This window comes from Channa argus, chromosome 7 (genome assembly GCF_033026475.1).
Source record: "Channa argus isolate prfri chromosome 7, Channa argus male v1.0, whole genome shotgun sequence".
Taxonomy (NCBI): Eukaryota; Metazoa; Chordata; class Actinopteri; order Anabantiformes; family Channidae; genus Channa; species Channa argus.
The window spans coordinates 8831820-8857929 of record NC_090203.1 but is presented as its reverse complement, the minus strand read 5'-3'; the positions used below and the strand labels follow the sequence as shown (position 1 = coordinate 8857929).

Below are 26110 nucleotides of genomic sequence, written 5' to 3'. Positions count from 1 at the left end.
GCTAAAATGTGTTCACTCAATGTGTGTTAGGAATACATGACTTTTAACCTGGCAAACCTATCTCAACAAAAGCCTCACCACGTGATTTCTGTGTTTTCTATAGGCACTGGTAATTCACTAGCACCCCTGACCTCCATGTGTCACCTAAACCACTCCAACCAACTTATCTCCAACCTCTTCATATTAATCAATAGTTCATTCAAGAAAACATGTTTTTTTCCCGCCTAGCTCTTAAATAAGGGTTTTCTTATCGTATTTAGGTAGATTTATGTAGTGATAGTGAGACAGCCAAAGCTATGATTTCATCTCAAAGACATGAGCTGTCTGCCCGCCTGGGCTATCAACACTTACTGTCCCAAAACAGCGTATAAGCCAGAGATTTAGAACGGTCTGTCTAGTCCTAAATCTCTACTCTCCTGCCTGGCATACCTCACACACAGCAGACTGAAATACACACTCACCAAGAAAACACACACTACCTTTTGATGCCCCACCTCCAACCCCCTGTTCCTTCTCCCCTACTTTCTGTCTTTTTGCCTATTATGGCGGATTAACTTATAACGCTTGGATGAACTTCAGTAAGTGGGGGGTACAAAGTCACACATCAGCATACACACACAATCGCTGGCTGGCTGGCAGATACGGTCACAAGCCCGTTGGCACAGACACACGGAGCCTTCTGGAGAACAGCAAGACACATGAGGACATACACACACACACGCATACATGTTCATGCACACATATAACAAGCACACGTTTACATACACACATACAGGAACCAGACTCCCATGCTAAAACTGAATGAAAGGTGCAGAATCCAAACCAAAGCCACTATTAATCCCCCTGATCCCTCAGAGATAGAATAATTCTGAGTTAATTACTATTATCCTGCATTCCTCTCTTTCTTTTCCTTGATTTTTAAATCCACCAAACTCCCTATTTCCCCCACGAAGGCAAACATTTGAATATACTGTCTCCTGTAGATCATTCTTTGTCTCCTCTTCCACATTTTTATTTGTTTTCCCCCACTGCTCCTCGTGTGCTTTGGCAGAATCTTCTACACCATGTCTTTATGGAGTGAAAAGAGAGGTAAATATGCTCATGAGCCCTCTATCCCTCTCAATTCTTCTCACTGACACACACACACACACACTCACACAAACAGGTCTTGGCAGTAGCTGATGGAGTGTCTGGCATTGAGGTTGTGTCTTTCTGGTTGAGGTTTGGAACCACAGTGAGTTTAATTAGAGTGGAGAGGGACCACATGGGAGGCTAACTGGCTGGTGTAAGACTAGCTGAGAGGCCGGGAGACCCACTAACAACTACACCGTATGATGTTAGCTGTAAGACCATGTGTGCAAACACAGTATATTTATAGTTATAGACACTAGCTGCATAAAAATTTGTTGCAGACAGCCTTCTCAAATACCTTTCAGCTCTTGCATAAACTCGATATAAAACAATAAAATTCCTGTGCACTAAACGCATGAAAGCATCCTAGATCATTACCCACGTCACACCGCATTATCTTTCGTGTCACATGATATTTAGTTGCATGTGAGCTGCATATTTTACAGCGGAAAGAATAAACATGGCAACATGCATTCTTACATGGTGGTTTCTATTTTCTGCATCAACACTTCAAGACAGGCCAGCAGATAAGCTGGAGACAGGAAGATAGAGAAGGGCTAACACTCACTCATGGGTAGGGCAGAGATGGAAGAAAGCTGTGGTATGTTTACACACCCACAGAGCGTATTTCAAATATCATCCAGCATATGGACAGAGCAAACACACCTATAATAACTGGGATGGAGTTCACATATTATGCACACATATTTTAACGTAAACCCAGGGGAATGAGCTTGCAAATGCACACAAATACACATTTAAGTTAGCCAACTCCTGTCTGTGTCTTCCAGCTTTCCTTGGTAATCTCCAACATAATGGCACACCTGTCTTCTCCCACTCTCTATTACCTCCACAGACATACAGTGGAAATTTGAAAGGGGCGAAAAAACGGAGCACACTTAGCATATTTATGAACAGCTGATCCATCATGTCTTTTAATTTTCTCTTTCTTTATGCATCCCTCTATCCAACTTCAACCCTCCCTTCTCTTCATCTGTTTCCATTTGGGGGTTTGTCTTTGGCTTTAGGGGGGCTGCATGTTACCAAGGTAACAGACATAGAGGCATTGTTATAGCTAGACATGTTATAGTGGTGAAAGTGGGAAGGAATGGGGCACAAGAGGGGTTTCTACCAAGGGCAGGGGCAGGTCAGAGATTGTAACAGTGAAGGCCAGGGGGTGAATCACTAAAGCAGTGGGCAGGCGGGGTAGATAGGTAGGTCACATTATTATTGATTGCCTGACATTATGTGGACAGCAGGGGACTTCACGGAGACAGACAAATAAATTGTGGCTTGACATCAAAGTCAGGCTGCTGACACTGAGCCTGCAGGGGACAGAAGCTGCCCAAGGCTGGATTAGATGATACACACAGGCACGCATGGACACAGAAATAAACACACACTATGACAGCACTGTTTATCAGTTAGTTGATAAAATTAAGGTTGTTTGGGGGGAGCTTAAAAACAAAAATGACAGCATGAATTAAAAGGAAATGTCAACCATGCATAATTTCAATTCCAAGCTCTGATTTTGAATGAAGCCACTTCTCACAAATTGGACATTTTTCTGAATAAGACAGCAAAAATGTCTTATTCATTTACACATCAAGGCCCACCAGAGATTTTCATAAGGTGCATTATTCTAGTCCTTATAACAGTCCAATCTGCTACCCAGAACGTTTTTCATATTCATAATTCTTCATTAAATTATTATTCATAGCTTGGATGATGATGTGATTAGAATAGAAATGGGAAGCAACATACAAAATAATTAGGGAAATGAAGATGAGATTTAAATATTCAACATTTAATCTAACTTTGACTGATTCCAGAGACAGTTTTCTGGCGAATCTGCAAAGCTAAAGAGTCAATCACCTGACAGGACAACAAAATCATCGGAGAAGATAACCACATAACTGTCCAACATGTCCCACCTATTACCCTTATGTCTTGTGGCTGCTTTCATCTGTGGGCATCAGGCCTGACACAGAGGACATCATCCATCATTGTCTGCAAAGTGACTGACCACCCTGTCTAGATGACTATCATCTAAGCTAACCAGAGTCTAGTGATAACATCTGGAATGTGTGAAACCTGAGAGAGACAAAACAACACACGTCTCAACCTGCACAGACCTGCAGCTCCAGGAGATCAAAGATTAGACAGTGTGAGGCTTAGAATGATGTGTGTGTGTGGGTGTGTGTGTGTGTCTTTGTGTCAGTGTGTGTGTGTGGGGGGGGCTGGGTCAGGTGAGGGTTGGCGGGTTTGCTGGGAGAAACTGCAAAGTTAAAAACAGACAGACAAAAACAGTGAAAGACAAAGACAAACAGCAGTCAGTGAGTAAGAGGAAAAGGTTGAAAGGAATGAGAGACTAAGATTTTGAAATATGTCTCAGACACATTTTACTTCCTCGGCAAGGTTTTGAATCAGTGAATTCAATAACAAACTAATGCGCACAATTGCTGCAACTCTGCTCACAGAATGTGAATGTCCTGCTTTACAGGAGAAACTAAATCACAGGACAAAAATATTGCCAGCTCTACTTTAACTTTCTAGCATACAGTACACACCCAAGGTCACACACTGATGTGTGACGCTGTTGGGCTCCCATGAGATCTCACACCAGATGGGCCTGTGACCCTATGGGTTATGCTTTCTATTTCACCCACACACAACGAATCATCAATCATTTATTCTAATTTAAATAAAGCAAATTTAAACTTCTGTAAGGCTTGTGTTGCCCACTGACACTTCATCAATATAACTGCTTCTCCTCTATAGGTTACTGACATCTTCCCCTTTTACTGGCCATTGAAAATCAAGGACACGCCTGGTTAATAAGGCAAGAGTGTGGCATTTAGATCATAAGAGTTGTTAAGTATAAGGAAGGCCAGGTCAGAAAGGTTAAAGCTCATTGGAGCATTCTTAGTACTGAAATTATTAAATTAGATTGTACTTATTTTGACAGTAAGTAATCTTCCAGATTTTCCAATGTGATGATTTGTTGCTTGTTTTTATTTTACACCATAGAACAGATTTTTAAGCTTTTGTGGGAAGAAAGCAAACAATGCAATAATACTACCTTGGGCTCTGAATACTTGTGATCAGCATTGTTCTTTATGTTTTTGATTCTGACTGATTTCTTTTGTCTGATTAAGCTACCGCTTCAACACAACTTTATCAAACATCTTTCTTTTCCTTAGCTCTTTGATGAAAGCTGCATCTCTGTGCCTTACACAAACACGCCCCACAGGTTCAATCAGGATACCATATCAAGGAAAACAATAGACTGATGTAGTCTGAATGACTCCAGTACAGGCGATGGACTCCGACAAGAACAGATGAGAAGGCTGGCTGACACTGATGGGAAGAGAGGGAGAAAAAAGGCCAAGGCCAGTGTGGCAAAACTGGCATGAGGATGCAATGCTAATTGCCAGCATACCAAGATCAAAGGGAAAATGAAGCACAAGAAAGGAGTGTGTCAAGGTGTCCTTGTATCACTTTAATCATGGCTGCTGCATACCTCAGAGGCAGTGAGTGTTGAGAGTGATTTGTCCCCCTCATAATTAATAGAGTGCATCCTGCAGAAACAGTATCTTCCCTAAAAGTACTGAACCGGTAGCTCAGTGGCTCACTATTTTACCTTCGACTTAATAATCCTGCAGTGTGGTAGACTAGCATTTTTATACATCGTTAAATGTCCACATGTGTGCATTTTCATGTGACTTATTCTGTACTTTATTTTTGTGATAAAATTAGGGCTTAAAATGTTCAGCTTGAGCCTGAAAGAGCCCTTGGTTTCTCTCCAAGTAGATCGATCTTTTTGAAGGTATTTACAGGAGCAGATGGTGCAGGTAGGCGTTGTGAGTGCTGGTTGTTTATAATAATGGCGGAAATTAAAGATCATATGGTGAGAAATTATGCAGGCTGAATGTGTGTGTGAGGGGGAGGCTTCTGGAATTTCATAGGTTACTGAAGCTTAACTATCAGCACCTCTGCCACCCTGGCACCACCTCCCCCCATCTTCAAGCATCTGGTATAATGCAAAAATGTTACAGCATATGACGACAGAGGGAGGGAGCAGGGGAGATAGCAGAAATGGGTGGTTAAAGAAGGAGTAGGGCTATGGTGAGGAAAAAAGGGTTTAGATGCAGGGTAGTGAGCTGAAGACCACTGTAAGTGGTAAGTAGGATAAAAATGGAAAACATAAAACCTTCTGCAAGCATTGCTCACATTTTTTCATTCAGTCACATTTAGTCAAGTGAGATACAAAGGGGAAAACTTTGTCTATATCATGTCAAGATAAAATCCATCCTGTGTGGTCACATATTTGTGATCTTATAACTGTGTATCCATAGCTATTAGCCTCATGCGTTTCATTAGATGACTGGGCGGGTGAGGAAAGAGAGAAATAAGATCTAGATAAAAGCACTGATGACACTATTGAACTTGTTTCAATTAAATGAACTCAAAAGCAGTGGCGCTGAGTTGCTGGACCTCCCATTAGCATTGTTTATTTATCATTCATAACACTTTGTCCAGAATCACAGGTCTGTTCATAACAGATGTTTTTAACCAAAGGGCAGAGATGACTCAGAGCATCTAAACATTTACAGTTACAGGATTTTTTTTATTGGCAGGATGTAAGTCATCAATGTGACTCTTTCTCAGAGAATGTCCTCTCCCTAATGCCTAGTTTAAAATTACACACATTCTGCAGCTGGGTTGGGGTCCCCTAGGCGAATTTTGACATTTATCATGGGTAAGAGGAGGTTTGAGAGGGGGTTTGCAAAGAAGCAGCCAAAGGCATGTTCGTACAGGTATGCGGCAGGAAGAGGTAGAGTGAGGGGAGAAGGCAATGAATGGGAGGGAATGAAGAGTTGGGAGATAGCTGTCAAATCCTGGAAGAGGTGAGGAGTGTGAGCTAAGGAATGTGGAAGCAATGTAATCAAAGTTGATGGACAGGAGACATGGAAGCTGTCAATCATCTGCAGCACTCCAGAATTCTCCTTCTCCAAGCAGAAATGTAGGTTAGCCAACCCACAGTCCTCTCAATAGAAAGCAGTGAACCACGGGCTGCATTAATAGGAGAGGCAGAGAAACATAGGAGGAACACTCTGTGATGAGTTTGAGCCACACAAGGCAGATGGGCTTGTTCTTCCTGCTCAAATCATCTATGAATGCTACCATACTACATACAAATTAAACTTTATCATTTTTGTGTAGAGTCATGGGCCATGTACCAAAATGCTTATTAAAGCATCCAAGAGGGAGAGATACACACCCCTAACCCCAACTGGTTGTTTCGTCCACAAGAGATTACTGACCACGTATAGGAGCTGAATTTGGACTAAAAGGAGTTCATTTAGAAAATAAAATACAACTAGGATGTCTTCACACTCAGAAGGGAATAACTTCAACTAAGCCACAGCATTGCCCTGTATTCCACTAGTTTTCTGTTGAGCACAGACATAGGAAGTGAGAACTTAAAACTTGAGCAATAACAAAACTTTTTGGACTCTGTGATGACTGAACATTCCCCCACTAGCAACTAAGAAAATGATCTGTCCAGGAAGCATATAAAACACAGAGTTATTGGCACAACTTAAAATGATTTCTGGAAAGCAAACGCCTCTTTCCACCCACATGCATAAAAGCCTTATGTGAAAACAACCAATAACAGTTTCTGTATTTATCTGATCATTTATTCCATTTTGGATTGCACTACACTGAAGCCAGCTGCTGCAAACAAACATGAGCAATACACTGTGTCACTGTTACTGGCTAATATGGTGTATGGGCAGACCTGCGGACCGAGACTGGCTCGAGCTGATATGGAGGCTTGTTTCCACGCTCCACAGCCAAGCAGCCAATCATTTGGATATTCTCTCATGTTTGTTATGGAGGCTTTGGCTGCCCTCTGTGAGTCAACTGACTGATAATCCACTGCAGAGGCTCTGACCACATAGCAGAGTGGGAACAGACAGAAAAAAAACAAAAAACAAAAAAAAAAAGAAACAGCACAGAGAGAGAACGAGAGAGACAGGGGGATGTGAAATTGAACGAGACAAAGACAGAAATGTGAGAGTATTGGTGGTAATAGCAGTAGTGAGAGGAGAAACCAACACAGCAGGAACTGGAAGAAGATCACAGAGACAAAAAACAAGGACGGGTGGGGAGGAAAAAATTAGGCCTTAAAGAGAAAGAAGTGCACACAAGAAGTGAACACAAGCATCACAATCTTGTGTCTATGACCGTCCAGCTGACCCTCCTCCATCTCAGTCCTTACCACTATTTGCTCTGTCATTTGAGATGGCAAAGGAATAGAGAAAGAAGAAGTGGTGGTGGAGGAAAGAGAGAGTGCGCACTGAAGGAGAGGAGGTCCTGTTCTGACACTTACATACACCTAAAGCGAAGGAGGAGAGAGCAGGTGTGTAACAACAGGAAGACAAATATCCCATTGTTTGGCTCGTACCAGTGTAACCACCAGGTGCAAGTCTCCTCATACGTAGCATTTAGCATCTCCCAGCAAATGTGAATTAATAGTTAGCATTAGCTTGGGGTTACTGTGGCACGCTGTGCTTTGACTTTGTTTGCCATGTAATGCCGACGGTGTGCACCGCTTTGATGCTCTCCTGGACTGTTACGCCAACTGCCCTTAAACCAGTGCCAAACTGACACACACGCACTCACTCAGTCACAGATGGGGCGAGGTAGGGTGAGTATGTGTGTGTATGGGTGAGGGGCTACAGAAAAGGGTGTAGGAGGTGGATGGTTGATTTTTTTGGCTAGCTTTGCTTTGCTAACTTCCGCGCCAAGAAATCATGTATCGCCAGCTGGCAATCCTGGAGGCCCAGCGATGGTGGCACAATATGACACAATGCAACCCACAATTTTTAAGAAAGAGTAAGAGAAAGGACAGACAGTGGGTAACAAAACTTTACCTTGTTTCAGAAATGTCAAGGATAAATTAAAGAAAGAAAAAGAAAGGTAGTTCTAGCTTTGGAAGCATTGGTAGGCTTTACATTGTAGTCCCATTACCAAATGGTACTGCGGGATTACACACACACACACACAGACACACACACACCTATTTATAACTTTTGTTAACTCTGGATTCCAGTTCACATTGCCATTGCAGTACTTTTCACAGGCTCCTAACAGCACTCACTGCTCCAAGTGAAGGGTGCCCACACACATGGATGCAGCCTGTCCCACACCCAGTGCTAACTCCGTTTGGCCTCACACACAGGCACAAACTCATTTACTGCGGCGTTGATGTCGTTAATGGGATTTGCATTCCAGACACACATTCAAATACCCAGACACCCCTTCTGACAAGTGTGTAGATGCTCACACACATACATACATGTATTAATCCATGTGTGCACAATCACACACAGTTTAAAAATCCATAAGTACCAGTGTTTCACTCTACATCCCCCTCTCTTTTCCATTCCTCTCTGCTTCCTTTCCTTCTTTCTCCTTCTTGTCTCTCACTCTGTTGTGTGTGTAATCAGCCCTTCTTTAATACCTGCATTCCAACAGCCAACAGGAATGTTTTAACAGTGAAGCCTTGTTCAGGTGCAGAAAGAGAAAGACCTCTATGAAAGATACATTAAAAAGTGCTGCAGTGAGGAGTCGAGGGACTGCAGCATGCACAATATGAACCAAGACACATTGTGATTTGAGGTGAACGCAGCCGAGTGGAATACACTTGGCTCTCATGCTGCCTCCAGCACTCGAGGCTAATCTATGAAAACAAAGTCACACTCGTAACTGCACAGAGTCTATTAGTCAAGTATACCACTTGTTAACACTATCATTCACATATACGCTTGGTTTCACATATACTGCTTGGTTTTTAGTAATCTCCAATGATAATTATTTTCAACATTTATTATATTTTACATGTAAACAAATCTGCATATTCACTTCACTGTTAATGAAAATAATTATAAGCTTTAACCGTAGTCCAGCCCAGCTCAATATCACAAGCGAATTTGTTGCACTGAAAAAAAATCTAATCCTTTTATACCTCAAAGGTCATTTTTGGGTGTATTTCAATTTGGAAAAAATTCTCTAATATTATTATGATTAATTTCCAGGCCTAAGCAGAAGAGAGATAATCAAAAGCAGTGACATATTGAATGCCCCATAGCCCTCCCATCCCATCCTCCCTCCATCCCTCCCTCTGCCTGTCCCCCTTTGTCAGGCCTTATTATTGAACATGTGTCCTCTCTGCCTCTGCCATTAACCAACCCCACCCTCGCACAGCACTTTCAATGAACAGGCACACACACACACACACACACACACGCACACACCCAAACTGCTAATTGACATGGGGAGTCGGTCCACTTTCATCATTCTCCACAGAGACAAATCTTGAAGCGTGTATGGGTGATGTGAGTGGGCACTGGGATCAAAGAGGGTCCTACAAGCGGCCTGTCCCAGACCTCTAAGCTTCTTTCAACACTCCATCCGGCAGCCAGGGAAGGCCAGATATCTATTGCACTCAATATTCACATGTACTACAACATGAACTTTCAGAATGTTCAGTTTAATGATTATTCAGTTTCAATCATTGTTATCTAAATTTAGCCTTACGGTAGCAACATGCCTCTCAAGGCAAAACACAGGGGTTATAATTACTTTAGGCCTTAATAACAAGAGGCTAAACCAGTTAGGCACTCTGTAAGTTAAGCATTATCCCTACACCAACTATCCATCACATTTGTTATTCTTCTGATTGCACAGACATATAATTGTGGAATCATTTAGCCAGATGGAGTTATAACCCAATTGAATACTATTGATTTTGGATTAAATATTCATGTACCAGAACCAGTTTGTGCTTTTTTCCTGCTCGATTGAATCAAAAATGATGCCTTGAAACTTGACTCTCCTTGTATTACGGGAATATGGCCATAACCACTGAACAACACACAAGATTTCACATTGAAAACAAAAGAAATTTCTGAAAGAAATGCACTTTCCTTAATGGAGTACTTTCCACCACTTGCACTAAGTTGTACTAAGATGATGCAACTTTACAAATACAGTAACACTAGATGTGACTAAATCAACCCCCTTCGGGTTTATTATTGTCATTAGTTGAACTGTCAGACAGAAAAGAGAAAAACACTAATTTCCCCTACTGTTAACAATTAACAGGGATTTGAGACACAGGTATTGTATTGTATTGACGATTAGACAACACACGGTCAAGTAGGATCATATGTTTTTTACTGACATCTGTGATATGCCACAAGGCTTGTGGAGAAGAGAGACGTGAGGAATGTCAAGATAAGAAACCCACAGTGATGTGACAATTTACAGAGCTGAGCAAATAGCAGGGTGTGGTAAAGAGACTGCCAAGCTAATTCCAAGGAGAAATGTAACGAACAGAGAAAAAGAGACTCAAACTGAAGTTAAGAACAGGATGTGACTGGAGGACAACATTAATAGTCAGACCATGGTAATTTTACCCCTCTACTTTTCTGTTTCAAAGTCAAGTTCACACAGGAAGAGAGGAGCAAAGGGAACTTTAGTGCTGTGGTCGTTGTTTCAGTGGGGCTCTTGTAAGCAAAACCTCAATAAAACAAAGACGAGCTATGTCCTTAGGGCAGTTGCCTAACTCAGAAGGCGGAAGGCTTAAAAACTGACACTGGATCTGCAGAGTGATGACACTGGTTCTCAGGTAACATGGAGAGCCCCTTTTTCTCACACAAAAATATGACGTCATACAAAGCACGACCTCTGAATCTCACACAACAACCCCTCTTTAACCTCGCTATCCTCTCCTCCTCATCTTCCTTACCGATGTCCAGGATTAATGTTCCCACTCCTCTCTCCCAGTTCCCCCGGGCCCAGTTAAAGCAATAGGATCTCATTGTCAAACAGTGACCAGTCTCGCTGGGGAGGTTAACCACTGCTGCTTAACCATTAACTAGATTAAAGTCATAGGGGCACACAGGAATGTTTTCTGACAGATGGAAAACAGAGATTGGACATGAAAAGTGATTTCAGGGAGTAATCCCCATGGTTTTGGCCTATCTTTGTGGCAGTTTTTTGAGTAAATTTGCTCCCCTTCATACTCATAGTGTATGTAAACATGGGACATTCTGTAGCCTGGCAAATTTCAAGTGACCCTCATCCCTTGAGAGGAAAAGAATTCTTTGACACTTCCCCTTTCATATTTCTGAAACTACTTCCTGTGAAGCAGAAAGTAGTTTCAAAACAGTATGTACAGTTATTTTGCATTAGCATTTACTGTAATGTCATATAAATATATAAAAAAAACTAGGAGCAAAATGAATAAATTAATAAATAAGCGCATTCACTGTAAACATACAGTTTAAGTCTTTTCAAAAAAGCCCAAACCAGTGGTGTAGAAAGACACAAGGTGAAATAGAACACAAGGGTGTGTGTGTGTGTGTCAGTGTGAACAAAGGGGGTTATCACTGTTTTTTTCAGAAGGGTGAATTCAACAACTGCTGCTGAGGCAACTGTTGAAGTCTGAAAAGCAACAGCTTGCAGGTCTCCCAGAGGACACTCTGCCAGCCAACAGTCAGATGGAGGATTTAGGGTTGGAGGGGCGCAGGGGTTAGGATTTCTTCTCTCCTGCCAGGAAAATGATCTCCTTGGCCACAGATCCAGGCTTTTCCGTGACATTCCCCCCATTCCTAATTGGCATCCCTCAATCCTGACGTACTCTGCCTGTCTGATCCTTAATTCTGCAATTTCTGCTATTTTTGCTTTTGTTCACGTTATCCCCACTTACACGCAATCTGACAGATTAAAACAGCTGGGCAGGACACAAGAGGACTGTTGTAAAAGTAATTTTCTGGAGCAGGCATAAAATGTGAAGGCCATGTTTTATGTCCGCTCTTTGTTGTTTTATGACAGATTTGTATAGCACACGACTAAAACTGTTCAAACCATTTGTGCTACTTTGTATATTCTTAGAACACACACACTGAGAACTAGATCCTTATACTCATATCTTGCTAAATGCATCTGGATCACTTAACCTCGTCTCCTGAATGAGTTTATTTGCTGCAACCCTGAATTGCTCCAACCTTCCTCCTCCCCCCAAACCATCACCACTATAACATACGCAGAGGTAGAGACAAGGACACACATACAGAATCATGGGGCCTCTTTTCAAGGCTGCATTTAAAAATTTTCATCATCATCATGGCCCTTGACACAAGAATAACAAGACTTCCTAACCTCCCTACAGCTTCCACTGATGATTAGACAGCTCCCTCAGAGCAACAGACCAAACAAGTAATCAGCAGTTTCCTTTGTCAGCTTTCTTTCTACACCACTTCTTAATAGATCAACAGCTTTCGGCTTGTCCCTTCAGGGGTCGCCACAACGGAATGTGTTCCGCACTTGGATTTGGCATGCATTTTTACGCCTGATGCCCTTCCTGCCGCAACCCCCCAATTTTATCCTGGCTTGGGACTGGCACCAAGGTGGCCCTTGGTGGCTGGGTGGGGACACACCTGGTGGGGTGGAACAACTGGACCAACTGGCCCCCATTCTTCTTCTTAATAGTCTTGGTAGTTTTTGCTTTTTGAGACAAAACTACTTTAAATTAGGATTGAATCACAGACAGTGGGCAAGGCAGACGTCATACTGCAACGTTTGCTTTGGATAATGAAAAACAATAGTGAACATGCCAAGGGAGGGAGGATACTCATTCCTATTTTAAAATCATTAAAAGTGGCCATAAATCCACTGAAGAACAGCTCTAGGAATGAGTGTCAAAGCAAACAGAGTCCTCTCCCACTAACACACAGCAGGCAATCTTCCTGAAGCTATGCAGCGTCATTAACTGTGAACCCTGCACACAGTGGTAAACACATGCAAAGACAACATGGTAAATCACAGCAAGCACGTGCACACATACACACTCACAAACACAACAGGACAATGAATGACCTACTCTCTAGTGTCAGTGTAATGGAACAAAAGGAGAGAGAATGTTTGCTAAGAGAGAGACAAGACTGAGCGGGAAGTAGACATACCATCAGGAAAAGAGATGGAAAAGTAGACAAAGGTTTTCAGGAGATTATGCTTAATGTATGAGAACCCATGGAAGTGAGTGTATGTGTGTAATCACAGCTTTGGCTGCAGCTCTTTTGAAACTCTTGTGGGGATAAGTGGATAAAAAAAAATCAGAGGGATAAACTTTTCCATCTCCACTGTGAACAAATTATTCTTGCTAACTGACTTCAAACCAGATTTAACCACGTGCATGCAACCTACCATCTGCTGATGCCCAGCTGCATACCAGTGCCGACTGCCAGATCACCAGCTACCATGTGAACTGTGTCGTTCACTGCAAGCAACACTAGTGGGTATGAGGAACGCTGATGAGCTCCAATCCCCTGTTCACAGCTTTTTTTTTTTTTTGTCCTTTCGGCTTATTCCGTGAGTTCAGGGTCGCCACAGCGGATCATTGTCTGCATGTTGATTTGGGACAGTTTTTACGCCGGATGCCCTTCCTGACGCAACCCTCCCCAATTTCTAACGGGCTTGTAATCAGCTCACAGATTACTTAATGGACTTCTGCACAAAAGTCTAGCTGAACATGTTTTTTATTTCTACTGACTAATGTTTAACTTGTGCTCCATGGTTGTTGTGCTGAGTGAAACTTAGTCAAACCATAACAACACACCTTTGCTGTGCACAGACACCGGATTTTCACCTATGACGCAGACTTTAGACATGGAAGCCACATTGTCCATTTGTTTTTACATGGATTACTGTCTGTGGCTTGTGGTGAGATGAGGGTTTAAAGTGAGAAAAGCAAGGCCTTTTCTATAAGAGTCACAAGTGACGGCAAACAAACACACACGACAAAGCGAGCTTCAACGTGTCCAGAGGAATGCAGCTCATTCCATGTCAGTTCTCAACCCAGTCGTTGTCACACACAATGAATGAATCACCTCAGTAATTAGGGGCCCACCTTTCCAAGGCCCACTTCTCCAGATGCCTAAATGACAAGGGGGCAAACATGGACCTGCTCTTAGAAAGCAACCACTATCAATCTGTCACTCACTGCTGTATGAGCTAAGGTTTCCAGAATCCTGCAGTTAGAGACATGTACAGTGTGTGCTTTTATCTACATTTTACATTATGTTTGCATGTGTGCGTTACTTTGTTGTTCTGTAATTACACACATATAATATGCCACCACTGCATGCCTATTGATAGTTTAGTATCCGTGCTTTCAAGAACACACTAATGCTTAAACCAAGTGCCCTAGGACAGCTGTGACAGAGGTCCCCCAGCTTTTATCTCCTCATGGCTAAATGGCTCTTTTTCTGGCTTAATACCATAATAATTGCACGTGGCTGCAGGGGGTGCACTTTTGATTCTGAGCTGGCAGGAGGGATTGAAATTAAAAGTGAGGAAATGACTGTGGGAGTTAAGGCAGCGATAAACAAAGAGGCTGATGCTGCATGTCAGTAGCTAACACCTTGAACTCAGCTGATGCTTGTCACAATGATTCTTTCCACCTGTTCCTGGTCACTTTGGAGTTGCTACCATTTATCTCAAACTCATCTGATCATTCAACTATACTTTTGTAACTTTGTTCTTTTTTATCCCCCAAAATGACAAAAATCGATGTGAAGGGAGAAAACAAGACAGCTCTGCAGATAAAACAAAGTAACTTTTTTTTAACAACCACAATACATTACATTTACTTATTAAATGCATACAAGTCCACTTAGTAAATATGTTTCTAATTTCAGCGAGAATTTTTAAAAACCTTAAATTAACTTATATTTCAGTATGTTTTCTGATCCATGTTGTTTTCTGTGTTGTGATGTAAAACCCAAAGGAATCTCAGGAGCGCAGAACTGAGGTCATTTACCAAAGAGTCTGGGTGAGCAGGTCAAAGGGTCAGCACAATCCTAGGCCCAGGCATGCCAAACAGCTTGGGGCACCTCAGGTTGCCATGCACCACATACAGTTTATGTATGTCAGGACTGCATAAGTAAATACAGCATACATGCTCGTCTGTAGACACTTTTACAGGAGAGGATGCAGGTGTCACGTCTGTGATTCTATGTAGTGCACTTCTATGCTTGACTGCTTAGAAGTTGCATGTCTGCTTGACCAGTAAGTGTGGAAATGCAGGTCTGTGTGACAGAAGCCCACTGAGAGCAAACAGCAATTGCTGTTAGAAAACACAACTGCACAAGAAAGAGAAAAAGAGAGTGGGTTCAGAAATACAATTTCAGTGACAAACGTTTGTTAGAGGAATTTGTATTTGTATTTGTAGCACCAAAGTGAGAAGATTCTTTATTCCCCTCAGACTTCTGCAGACTTGAGGCATGAGGGGAGCGTGGGGAGGGGTTCAAACACCTGGGAACAAGCCTTTAAATCAGTGTCCCACTGCTGTACACAGGGATCTGTGATCATCTGCAATGCATTCATTAATTACAGGGGACTTTTGGGTAGACACCTTTTAAAAGGCTCCATGAAGGGCAGACAGCAAAGCAAAACAACTGTCTCAGAGGCCAGACAGGGAGGGCAAGAGATGAAGCAAACCTCACCCTGCTGAACCCAGAGGTCAATGCTGATATAAAGTGAAGTTGTTCTTTGAGATTAAAAAAAAAAAAACTACACATAGGCCTGCAAACATGCTGAGAGATGCAGCGAGAGAAGAAAAGCCAACCAGCCCCACCCTTTAGCTCATCCTGCTCCAAACCATCACTGACTGACTGCTTGCATGCTAAGAATTATAAATTTCTTTGAGAAAGTTATGTCTTTGTAAATTAGATTATGGCACGCACTCACACACGCACACGCACACATACACACACACAAGGAAGAGCAATGTAAGACTACAACTGTACATGTTTGACATGAAACCGACATTTTATTATTAAACAATTTGCTGGTTATTGAAATATTAGTGATAATAAAATTTGTATTTAAAAAAACACACTAGTGTTATGGCAAATCTCTGGTGGGTAGAAAAATATCAAGTTCACTGACATTACACTTGTAAAACCACTCCTTAGCAGAATATGAAGGCTACTTGACTTTGGTTAACAACTACAAACTTTTCTTTTTCTTTTTTTAATAAGGATCATATAAGTCAAAGTCAAATTGTGTTTAAATTAGCTAAGCCTCTCTAGCAGCACCCAGGGGTCCTCAGGGTGAGAGGAGACACAGTGAATCCGCAGATCAGACATCAAAGGATAAACTGCACCACACCAGCATGAATGAGACGAGCAACATGGTCTTCAAAATAAAACGCACCTTTCTTTAATTTTCAGTTCAGAAAATCAATGACCAAAAAAAACATGTTGCGTGTATTCTGCAGATTCTCCGTTAAAGCTACACACACACACACATATATGTGTGTATATATATATATATATATATATATATATATATATATATATATATACATACACATACATATACATATATGTGTGTGTGTATATACATATATATATATATATATATATATATATATATATATATATATATATATATGTATATACACATATATATGTGTGTGTGTATATATATATATATATATATGTATATATATATGTATATATATATGTGTGTGTGTGTGTATATACACATGTATATATATATATATACATATGTATACACACACACACATCTGTGGTATTCAGAGGTACGTAATGGTGTGTTTAGGTGCACGCAAGTAACGCGCACAAGCCAACTAAGTGCCACCATCAGCCCTCAAAACAGCCCGTCAGCGCAGTTTCAAGTGCGCTGGGGTTGAGCCTCCTGAAGGCTGCTGAAAAGCCTTTTTTGACCAGTTCAAACAACGATGCTCGTCGATTTCGGGATAAATCCACCTGCCGCCGGCGTGTTCTCGCTTCGTTGCGCAGCCAGGTTGTCAGCAAACAGCCAAACTATAACAGGTTTGATTAAGCAAAACGACTTAATGAGCCGCTTCGGACTTTGGCGTGTACGGACAGGTTTGTCCTGTAAGAGCGGACTTCTGCAAGGCCGTCAGAGAGGAAAGTATAAATCTGTAGCCTGAAACCACAAAAAAAAAAAAAAAAAAAAACTAACCCGCCGCCGCGTTCCGTGCACGACAAATCCAGGAGGAAGAGGCAGACAGCAATAGAACGTAGCGGAAAGTTTCAAACACACTTACCTTGCAATGCACACAGAAGCAAGGTGCATAAAAGCGACGTGCGTCTTAGTGCTATCCCGTCCATGGCCGCGTCTCTAACTTTTTCAAGGAAAAGTATTCACTTTGTTTGAGGTTTTAGACTGTGGTAATCTGGCAGCAGCAAGTCTTCTTTCCTCTTCCAATGCTCCAAAGCTTCCTCTCAGTCTTTCGCCCCGTCTCTCTCTCTGCCAAAGCAGTGCCTCTGTCCCTCACACACGTACACACAGAGAAATCTGATGCTGCTGGCAGTCTTCTTGGTTGATATATTTGCACAAAAGGTGACCCCCTCTACTCCCAGTAGCCTACAACCCCCTCCTCTCCCTGGCTCCCTCCCTCTCCCTGCCTCTCTCTCCACCCCACTTGCAGTAAAAGGACTGCTTGACTAATCGTGTTGCAGCTCTACTGGGGCCCGCAGGATTTCTCTAAAGGAACTTAAAAGTGATTTTATCATTAGGGCTTTTTGACTCATTGCAACGCCAAAACATATGCCCTTCCCTGGCAAAAAAAACTTTTAGCAGTGTGGTGTATATTATTTCCCTGTTAGTGGAATATTACTGGTGCTTCTTTTTTGTTTTGTTTTGTTTTTTTTTACCTCAAAGCTTTTAAATGTCAATGTCACTTTTACAAATTATGGAGGCACAGCTTTAAAAAAAACTACATTACCTATAATGAAATAGGCTGTAGAAAAACCACCATTTTATGGAGTGGGAAATTGCAAAATACACATTCCACAGCTGTAACACCCACTGTACTTTAAAGCTGCCAGTAAATGAATCCAGAAGGTTATTAATCATTTTCAGAGATATTTATCTCACCCACTAATTATATAGAAAAAAAAATCAGCTTTCTCCAATCACTTTGTTCCAAACACAAACTGTATACAGTTTAGACATTTTACATGAACCATACCAAACATGCATGTCTCAAATAATGATTTTCATTTTCAAAGTACCAGAGGCTGTTTTTTGGGAGTGGGCTAAGATTGAGTGTCGTTGACATACCAATCATTCCTAGACATGTAACCCCTTCAAAATCTGTTTGGGTATTTACAGTTCAGATATACAGTTATTATGAGGAGCTGTGTGGCTTATGCACAAAGCTGTAATACTAAACAGAGTGGTAGAAGTGTGTATTCCATGACCTTTGATATAGGTCAAATCAGCTAGACGTTTGAAACCATAATCAAATATTAGTTTTCTACAAGATTACTTATTGGCACTAATGCCCATTAAAGTGTACATTCTGACCACAGTTTTGTTCTGTCTGAGGCTGGTTAACTGTGAAGCAGCACAAAAAATTGGCACCCCCTCGACGTAACAATAGCCCCTCGCAGAGCATTTGCACTCAAAGACACACATTCCAAAGACTGTTGGTTCAAAACAGCTGGTTAATATTTTCTCAGCCCTGTTGTATGAGAAATTATACTTGCAACCTGCCGCATCGCAGCATATGGAAGAGTCACCCCTATGGATGGGGGCCTGATAGTTGAGCTGCTTGGAATACACACACACACACACACACACACACACACACACACACACACACACACACACACACACACACACACACACACACACACACACACACACACACACAGCTGTTTTATGCTTAAAGAAGTCAGTGGTAAGCGATTGTATAGAGCTTGATGAGACTGAGGCAGCAAGTTTACCCTCACACACTCTCACTCTGGATTTCTGCTTATGACAGGAGGAGGAAAAAAAGCCTTCCCACTGACGAACATCAATAGAGCCACTCATCCCTGATATCGACCTAGTCATAATCATCTCTCAGTGCTGTAGAGACATGAGATCCACTAACAAGTCTTCTGTCCTGTGGTGAAGGACTTCGCATGGTTTTACCCTCACACTGCCTTACATAAGACTCATATCATGCCGCATTGCTGATTTAGCCAAGCACAGGATATTCTTACGTAAGGCCTTTAGTCATACATACAGTGGCTGTGGATGCGATTTACTGTATTGGCTCATTACTTAATGGAGGAAAGAGCGGAAGAGAATAAGGATGGAAAAGGACAAAGGAGGACACAGAGCTGGGTAGTGAAAGGCATAGGAAAGGAGAGTTGATGGAAACACTTGGACAGTGGGGAAAGACAGAGATTACTACAATATGGAAAGAGAAGCGGGGATGAGTGAAGACTTGAGAGGAAGAAATAGTAAAGATGGTGACAGGAGTTCTATCCCGTGAACTACTGTAAAATGCAAAGTAATTGTTGAATTCAGTTCTGGTGACAAACAGCAGCTCACAGAATTCAGCTTGGTTTCACTATAGAAAACAAAGGTGCAGCAAAGATTAAACTTCATGAGGAGGTAGCCCTGTGTCCTATTTGTAAAAGTGGTGTCAGACAACCGATGACAGGGTAGTCATCCTCCTTCTGTTTCGTGTACTTTGATATAATCCACTGAGTGGGGAGCACTGTTCAAATACTATTATTTTAAAGCCATGTTCCCCCATACCTGGCATTAAGAGTATGTGTATTGGACTCACAGTGTAAACAAAAGTAATCAGACTGTTATTATACAATGGAATGCAAACTTCTAATTAACAGCAACAAGTCACACTTAGATTTCTAGCTGTTTGCCTCCAAACATAATGTTGTAGTTCATACCAAATGAATATGAGTTTGCATCCACCCATGGCTCATGTCACTTCTGCAGCTTACTGTATCTGGTTAAAGATGGCCACATGTTCCCTGTGCTCAGCCATATCCTCTTGCACCCCATTGGTGCCAGGTTAGATATAATCCCTCCAGCATGTTCCTAGGTTGGCTCCAGGACCTTCTCCCTTGACATGCCTAACATACATGGAGGCACTCAGAAGGCATGCTGCTCTGATGCCTAACAACAACTAAGCTTTTTTAAAAGTGCTGCAAACTCTTCATCTTTGTACCTTATAGATCACCGTCTGATTGAACCCACTTCGATCACCAACCAAGACAAATTCCTATTTTCTGTTGAACTTAAGATACTACTTTCAATAACAACTGAATCGGTGCCAAGAGATAACCTTGGCTGATTCCAGTTAGTCAGAGTACATCTGACTAGAATAACTACTATAGAAGATTCACATTATCGTTTTTTTCACTGCAAAAAACTCAAGGGAACACAGTCATAAGCTAAGGACACACCGCACATGTAAAGTGCATGGCTGGACTCCAATAAACCCCCAAATACCCTTGCTTCAAACTGAGTAGTGTACAGTGGCTGACTAATTTTGGTTTTCAGTTTTTTTCCAATTGAGAATCACAAGCCCCCTGCCAGTGCATAGGCACTGTCCAGAGAACTTTTGTCTGCCCCATCAGGGTAGTTACTGCCTCATTAAAACCGATCAAACGTTGTTTAATATTTCCTTCCCGAGCTCTTTGCAGACCTGTGTATTCACTTCCACAAGCTCAAAAGCTGCCTCCCACCATCTGTCTGAGAGGTTACACCAATAAACTCTGATGTGTAAAACTGGTCTCTGTGTTTAATAGATCACCAGAGTTATCACAATTCATCCTGAGCATGGATGACAACAGGCAACACTGTGAATTAACATGATGTCCACCACAACATAGTCTTAGTGATGCCTTTATTTTTCCTCTAGCAAGGAAAACATGTCACATGTCTGCTAGCACAGACTTGTCAGCATTTTAAGACTTCAAGGGAAATAAATTCATGCTGCTACATGGCACTTACTGAAAGGTCCTTATAGGCAAATTGTCGCCTCGTGCAAAACATAAATCAGCCACCTTTATGGTCCCTTGTTTTATGTGATTTACCTCCCCCACCCCATGTCAAAAATTAGGTTACCTGACAGGGAGAAAATTTGACACATCAGCCTTAAGCAAGGGGATAAAGAGGAACAGGGACACGGAGGCACTACAAAGAGAACTGAGATGTGTAATGAAAGAATAATGAAGAGAGCAGATTAGAAGTGGAGGAGAAGGGGAGAACTTTAATTCTAAAGTCAGAGGATGCGTATAGCCCCGGGGATTAATAGCAAAGTATAGGCAGAAAAAAAGAGGGTGGGGGGGGGGTGGGAGAAAGTGAAGGTAGCTGTAATCTTGTATGAATTCTCATGCCTGGTCTCAGCATTGCAGGGAAGAATGAATGAAAGATGTGCTGAAGCTTCACTCTTTACCCTGTGATGCTTTGATCAACCCCTTTATTTCACTCTTTTAGTCTCTCTCTGTATATTTTCTCTTCATCCCTGTCCACTCTAATTTCTCCATGTATCTTTACTACCCTCGGTTCCCGCTCCTCTCCAGCCCTCACTCTGTCTCCTTCTCTTTCTTAGACTATCTTTTCTTGGCTGGACCACGGATGATCACAAAGCTGTTTTCCTGCCAGTGATACATAGAGTGGAGTGTGAGTCAGTGCAGGATTTGTGAAGCGATGAAGCTACTTTCTGAGAATTCAATGCTACTTTATGTAATGTAATCACTTACATTTGGCTCCGATGATCAATACACCCAACAATGGAGTCATTAATCATTGTGAGTCATCCTAACATCACTTTCTATTTTACCAGCTTTAGACATGTCACTCAGTGGGCCAAACAACAGTAGATGACACTCCTCAGGAAGTGTGCATTTGCAGTGCTGGGTCTAACAGGATCAAATGAGCTGCAGCTCCTTGTTTATGTCCCCTGTGAAGTTTCCCTAGGCCCGAGTCTTTTATTGTGTGTTTGTGTCTATCACAGTGACTTCTCTCTGACTAGGAGCCATGCACAATACCACCCACTCTAGACAGTAACTCTGTGGGAGGAAAATCTGTCATGCCCACCATGGACGGGGCCAGGCTACAGGAAATGATGCTGAACAATACCAAAGTCACATGCCCACCTCTTTGCCTATAGAGGAGGTCAGCGCATCATAAAGGTCATCTGTGTGGTCATTGCTGACGAACGCAGGCCATGATCATGAAAAGCCAACTTAGTTTTCATGGTTTTAAAGAGGACATCCACTCTATAATCCAACCCCCATGTATTTTAGTATGCAACAGTTCACTTTTAATTTGTGAGCTTGATATACCATCCAGTTAAACTGATGAGCAGTGAGAGAATCTACTGTCAATTCCTAGAGCTCTGAATACAGATTTAACTCATTGTGATCGCCATTGCGATTATACTGGGATATTAAGACGTTTTCTAATTTACAACTGTAAGCCGCTGCATTCAAATACAAAAATGGTCTGATTCTCTCAAGTCCTTGAGAGAATCAGACCAATTCCTTGTTACAGAGATTTTCCCAAAATTATCTGAATATAATTTTCAGCACAAATAATTCTATTTGTTCTATTAAAATTGGTTCCATAATACTAAATGTAAACACATTCTGCAAAATTACTGCATAAGAATTATGTAAAGCCCCTTTTATGGATGAGTTTAAAGACATTCTAGTAGTAGCACCAATGAGTGAGAGGCAGACATCAAGCCTGATTTTTAACGTGAGTGGCTGGGATGAATTAAAACCAAATCCATGGCACACAATTAGTCCACAGTTCATGATTTAATTTCATGCACCACCAGATGTAGATATCGAACCACATGTCTCTATTTTTTTAAATTCCTCATTAATGTTCTCTAATCCATTCTGAATATTGTCCCAGTAAAAAATTGATATAGATTTACAAATGGAATCTTATTCACTTAAAAATATATAAGTCAGGCTTTAGTAAGGATAAGTATGAAGAGTTTTATGAACATCCTATGAAACTAAATAATATTTTCCACAGTTACTGTTTTTATACAGCTAACTCTTTGATACTCTTGAACTACAGTTGGCTTTTCTACAGACATCTTTTTCTGTAATGCATGTAAATGTAGCTTTAAGAGGAAAATTAATTAGGAATCAGCTCTTTGCCTTCAAAGTCTCTAACGTCTCCATACAGCACTTTTCAGTTGCTTACAAACACACACGCACGCGCGCACACACACACACACACACACACACACACACACACACACACACACACACACACACACACACACACACACACACACACACACACACACACACACACACACACACACACACACACACACACACACACACACACACACACACACACACACACCATGCCTGCTGGGCTCTGTAGACTTCCTCGCGCCTACACCAACTCTACGTTGGTGGCGTCTCTGCTCTCAAACCCTCTGGCTTTTAATATGAATACACAAACCATTTTATAGAATATTAATCATCATTCGACACTGAATGAAGTGCAAGCAATTGCATTTTCTCTGTGTCTGCCCTGAGGTTATGACAAAAAAAGCAGAAGCATTACCACCTCTGTCAAACTTAAATGGTGTAGTTACATATTTGAGCACATTTATATTTGCATGTGTATGCTGTCCTGGCGGTTGTCTTGATGTGACCCAAAGCAATGATATCCACACAAAAACTTGTACAACAACAATGAGGTCGAACACATTGTGTAGTTCAAGACCAACAAAAAGTTTCTATCCAAAATGAGATTCAAAACTGCAGCTTGTTAATCTCAGAACTGATGTTTGCAGAGATTTTCAAGCGCACTTAAAACAACAGCTCATTACTTGAGTTAATTGAGCTATATTTATTTGTATTCATCTCCATGCCTGCATAGTGCTGCCTGATCTGTCTCAACACGTCTGTGTTTGAGTCTGATAAAGCCCAACTGAGGGACCCATCTGTGAGTCCAATGAAGTCCGAACCATTATATTGCCACTGATTTGGCCCCTGAGATCTGTAGCCCAGTGTCTTTTCTGTCTGTTTCTCCCTTATATTCACACTCCTTTCTGTCTCTCTCCCATGAAAAATACCTCTCTCTCACCCTCTTATGCCCATAACGGAGGGGGTAATTATGGCATTACAGCCACAATGAGGGGCTGAAGAACCGTGACACGCGCTCATGCACCATGGCCAAGTGTTGCCATCAACACAGACTTTTGTGACTCTGCAGGAGGGCACTAGGAGGGAACATGGGGGAAGAGAAGAAGAAGGAGAATGAAGCATTGAGGGGGCAAATATAAGATAGATTGGGAAGAAAGTCAGACGTGGGTGGCTGTCAGGGGGGCTGAGAGTCAATTAGTACAAAAGGAGGAGATAGAGCAAGGGAGGAGATGCAGGTTTCTCAAACAGCAGCAAGAGAATAAAAGACAGAAGAGTGAGAGTGTCAGTACAGCCAACATCAAAAGAAAGCGAGTGAAGGGAAAAAGGGGGAGAGACTGATGTGTTTCAGAGTGCAGTGAATCAATTTGAGGCAGGAGATGGAGAAGGAAGGAGAGGAAAAGAGGAGAACGTTTCTATCAATACCAGCAACAATAAGCACTTGAAAGGCTGTGTGGCCCGTCTGACTGGTCATTCAGTTTGCCTAAGCTTGGTCTGCTGGGTAGGGAGACTGCTTGGCATGGTGAGATTTAGTGCACCTCACTAGTGGGCTGTCAGTGGAAACGTGACAGGTAGAAAAGCTGTTTATCACATAGCAGTGGCATGGCAGCGTAAGAAGAGCCACCATCTCGACGGGGAAAGAAGAACTTTCAATTACATTAATTGCATTTTTATATTTTATTTTTGGTCTGTTTGGCTTATCCTGTGAGTTCAGGTGCTCCACATCTATTGCATTGATGTCTAGCTATTCACCTGTACAGACAGCGAACTAACCATTTTATTATTAGAGAGTAAAAAAAAAAAGAACATTTGTAACATATTCTTATTTTAGAGTGGACAGTGACTGGCATTAAAGATTAAATAGTCAGATTAACTGGCCAACACATTTTGTCACACTTGATTACTTTCTTATGAGTGAATTACTTCTGCTTCTGTGCTTGCTCATTCAAATCAATATCTGTTATTGTAATCTATTGGCAGCAGATGGGTTTTGCCATAAATGGTATTCGACTGAAACCTGAGTGCCCGGCTGTACAGCACTTGAGAGGTGTGCATTAGGGGCTCTATCCAACAACACTAACTTCAATTAGGGTGCATGGATGAGGGTGTGTTTATATCTGCGCCCCTCACAATGGACGCTGCTGAAAGATCACATGACTGCTCACAGACCTTGTGTGTTCTATCATTCAAAAACAATCCTCCATATTCATCAGTCCATTTTGCTTCCTCCACTAAACAGAGCTCTGACACTATCAACATGAGCCTGGCTGTTAAGTCAAACACTCACTGATGACCTCGTGGTCATCTGTCATCGCTGTCAGGATCTGAGGGAGGGTGACGTGGCACTGGACCGCAAGCGGAGACGAACAGAGATTGTCTGTAGTCATAATGGCACACATCATAGTGAGCGCATGAGCCGGAAGTGCAGTGAAACTGAAAACAGTCTGAATCAGCTTTGGGTAATTCTGAAATCTGAAGAAGTCATGCTGAAGATATTTGACCTCAAAAACTTTGGATTGCCAAGAACATGTGGGTAATATCCTCTATGGTTTCCACAAAATCTTTTATCTTCCTTTTTTTTTTTAAATTTAAGTTACATTACAAGCAGATATTCAGTTTACACAAGGTCACACTGAAGTGTTTCTTAAGCACAAAAATGGTTTGAACTCCTAGCTCATCAGAACTTTAAACTCCTTCTAAAACTTCATGTCTATGCAGATTTGCAGTATTAGTAACTCAAAAGACCAAAGATATATCACAGAACTAATCCCATTAGTTTTACCCATATAAAAAGAAATACACACACGCACATGCACACGCACGAACACACACACAGAATCCCAATTTTTCCAACTGAAACACAACCAACCTTGATTTTGTTTTGTACTTCATGTTTTTTACTTTCCACTTCGTACTGT

At 41.7% G+C, this 26110-nt stretch overlaps 1 protein-coding gene across 3 annotated transcripts in view; it reads right to left on the bottom strand.

Moving 5' to 3' along the window:
* The window catches only part of bcam (basal cell adhesion molecule (Lutheran blood group)), a 43999-nt gene extending 26371 nt beyond the window's left edge, over positions 1-17628 (bottom strand). The window contains exon 1 of one of the 3 annotated variants that reach the window (XM_067510970.1): positions 17309-17628. In XM_067510970.1, the coding sequence (XP_067367071.1) occupies positions 17309-17372 (64 nt within the window). In that variant the 5' untranslated portion in view covers positions 17373-17628. The remainder of the gene's footprint in view (positions 1-17308) is intronic. The other 2 variants (XM_067510969.1, XM_067510971.1) reach the window with 2 other exon arrangements.
* Between the last annotated feature and the right edge of the window lie 8482 nt (positions 17629-26110).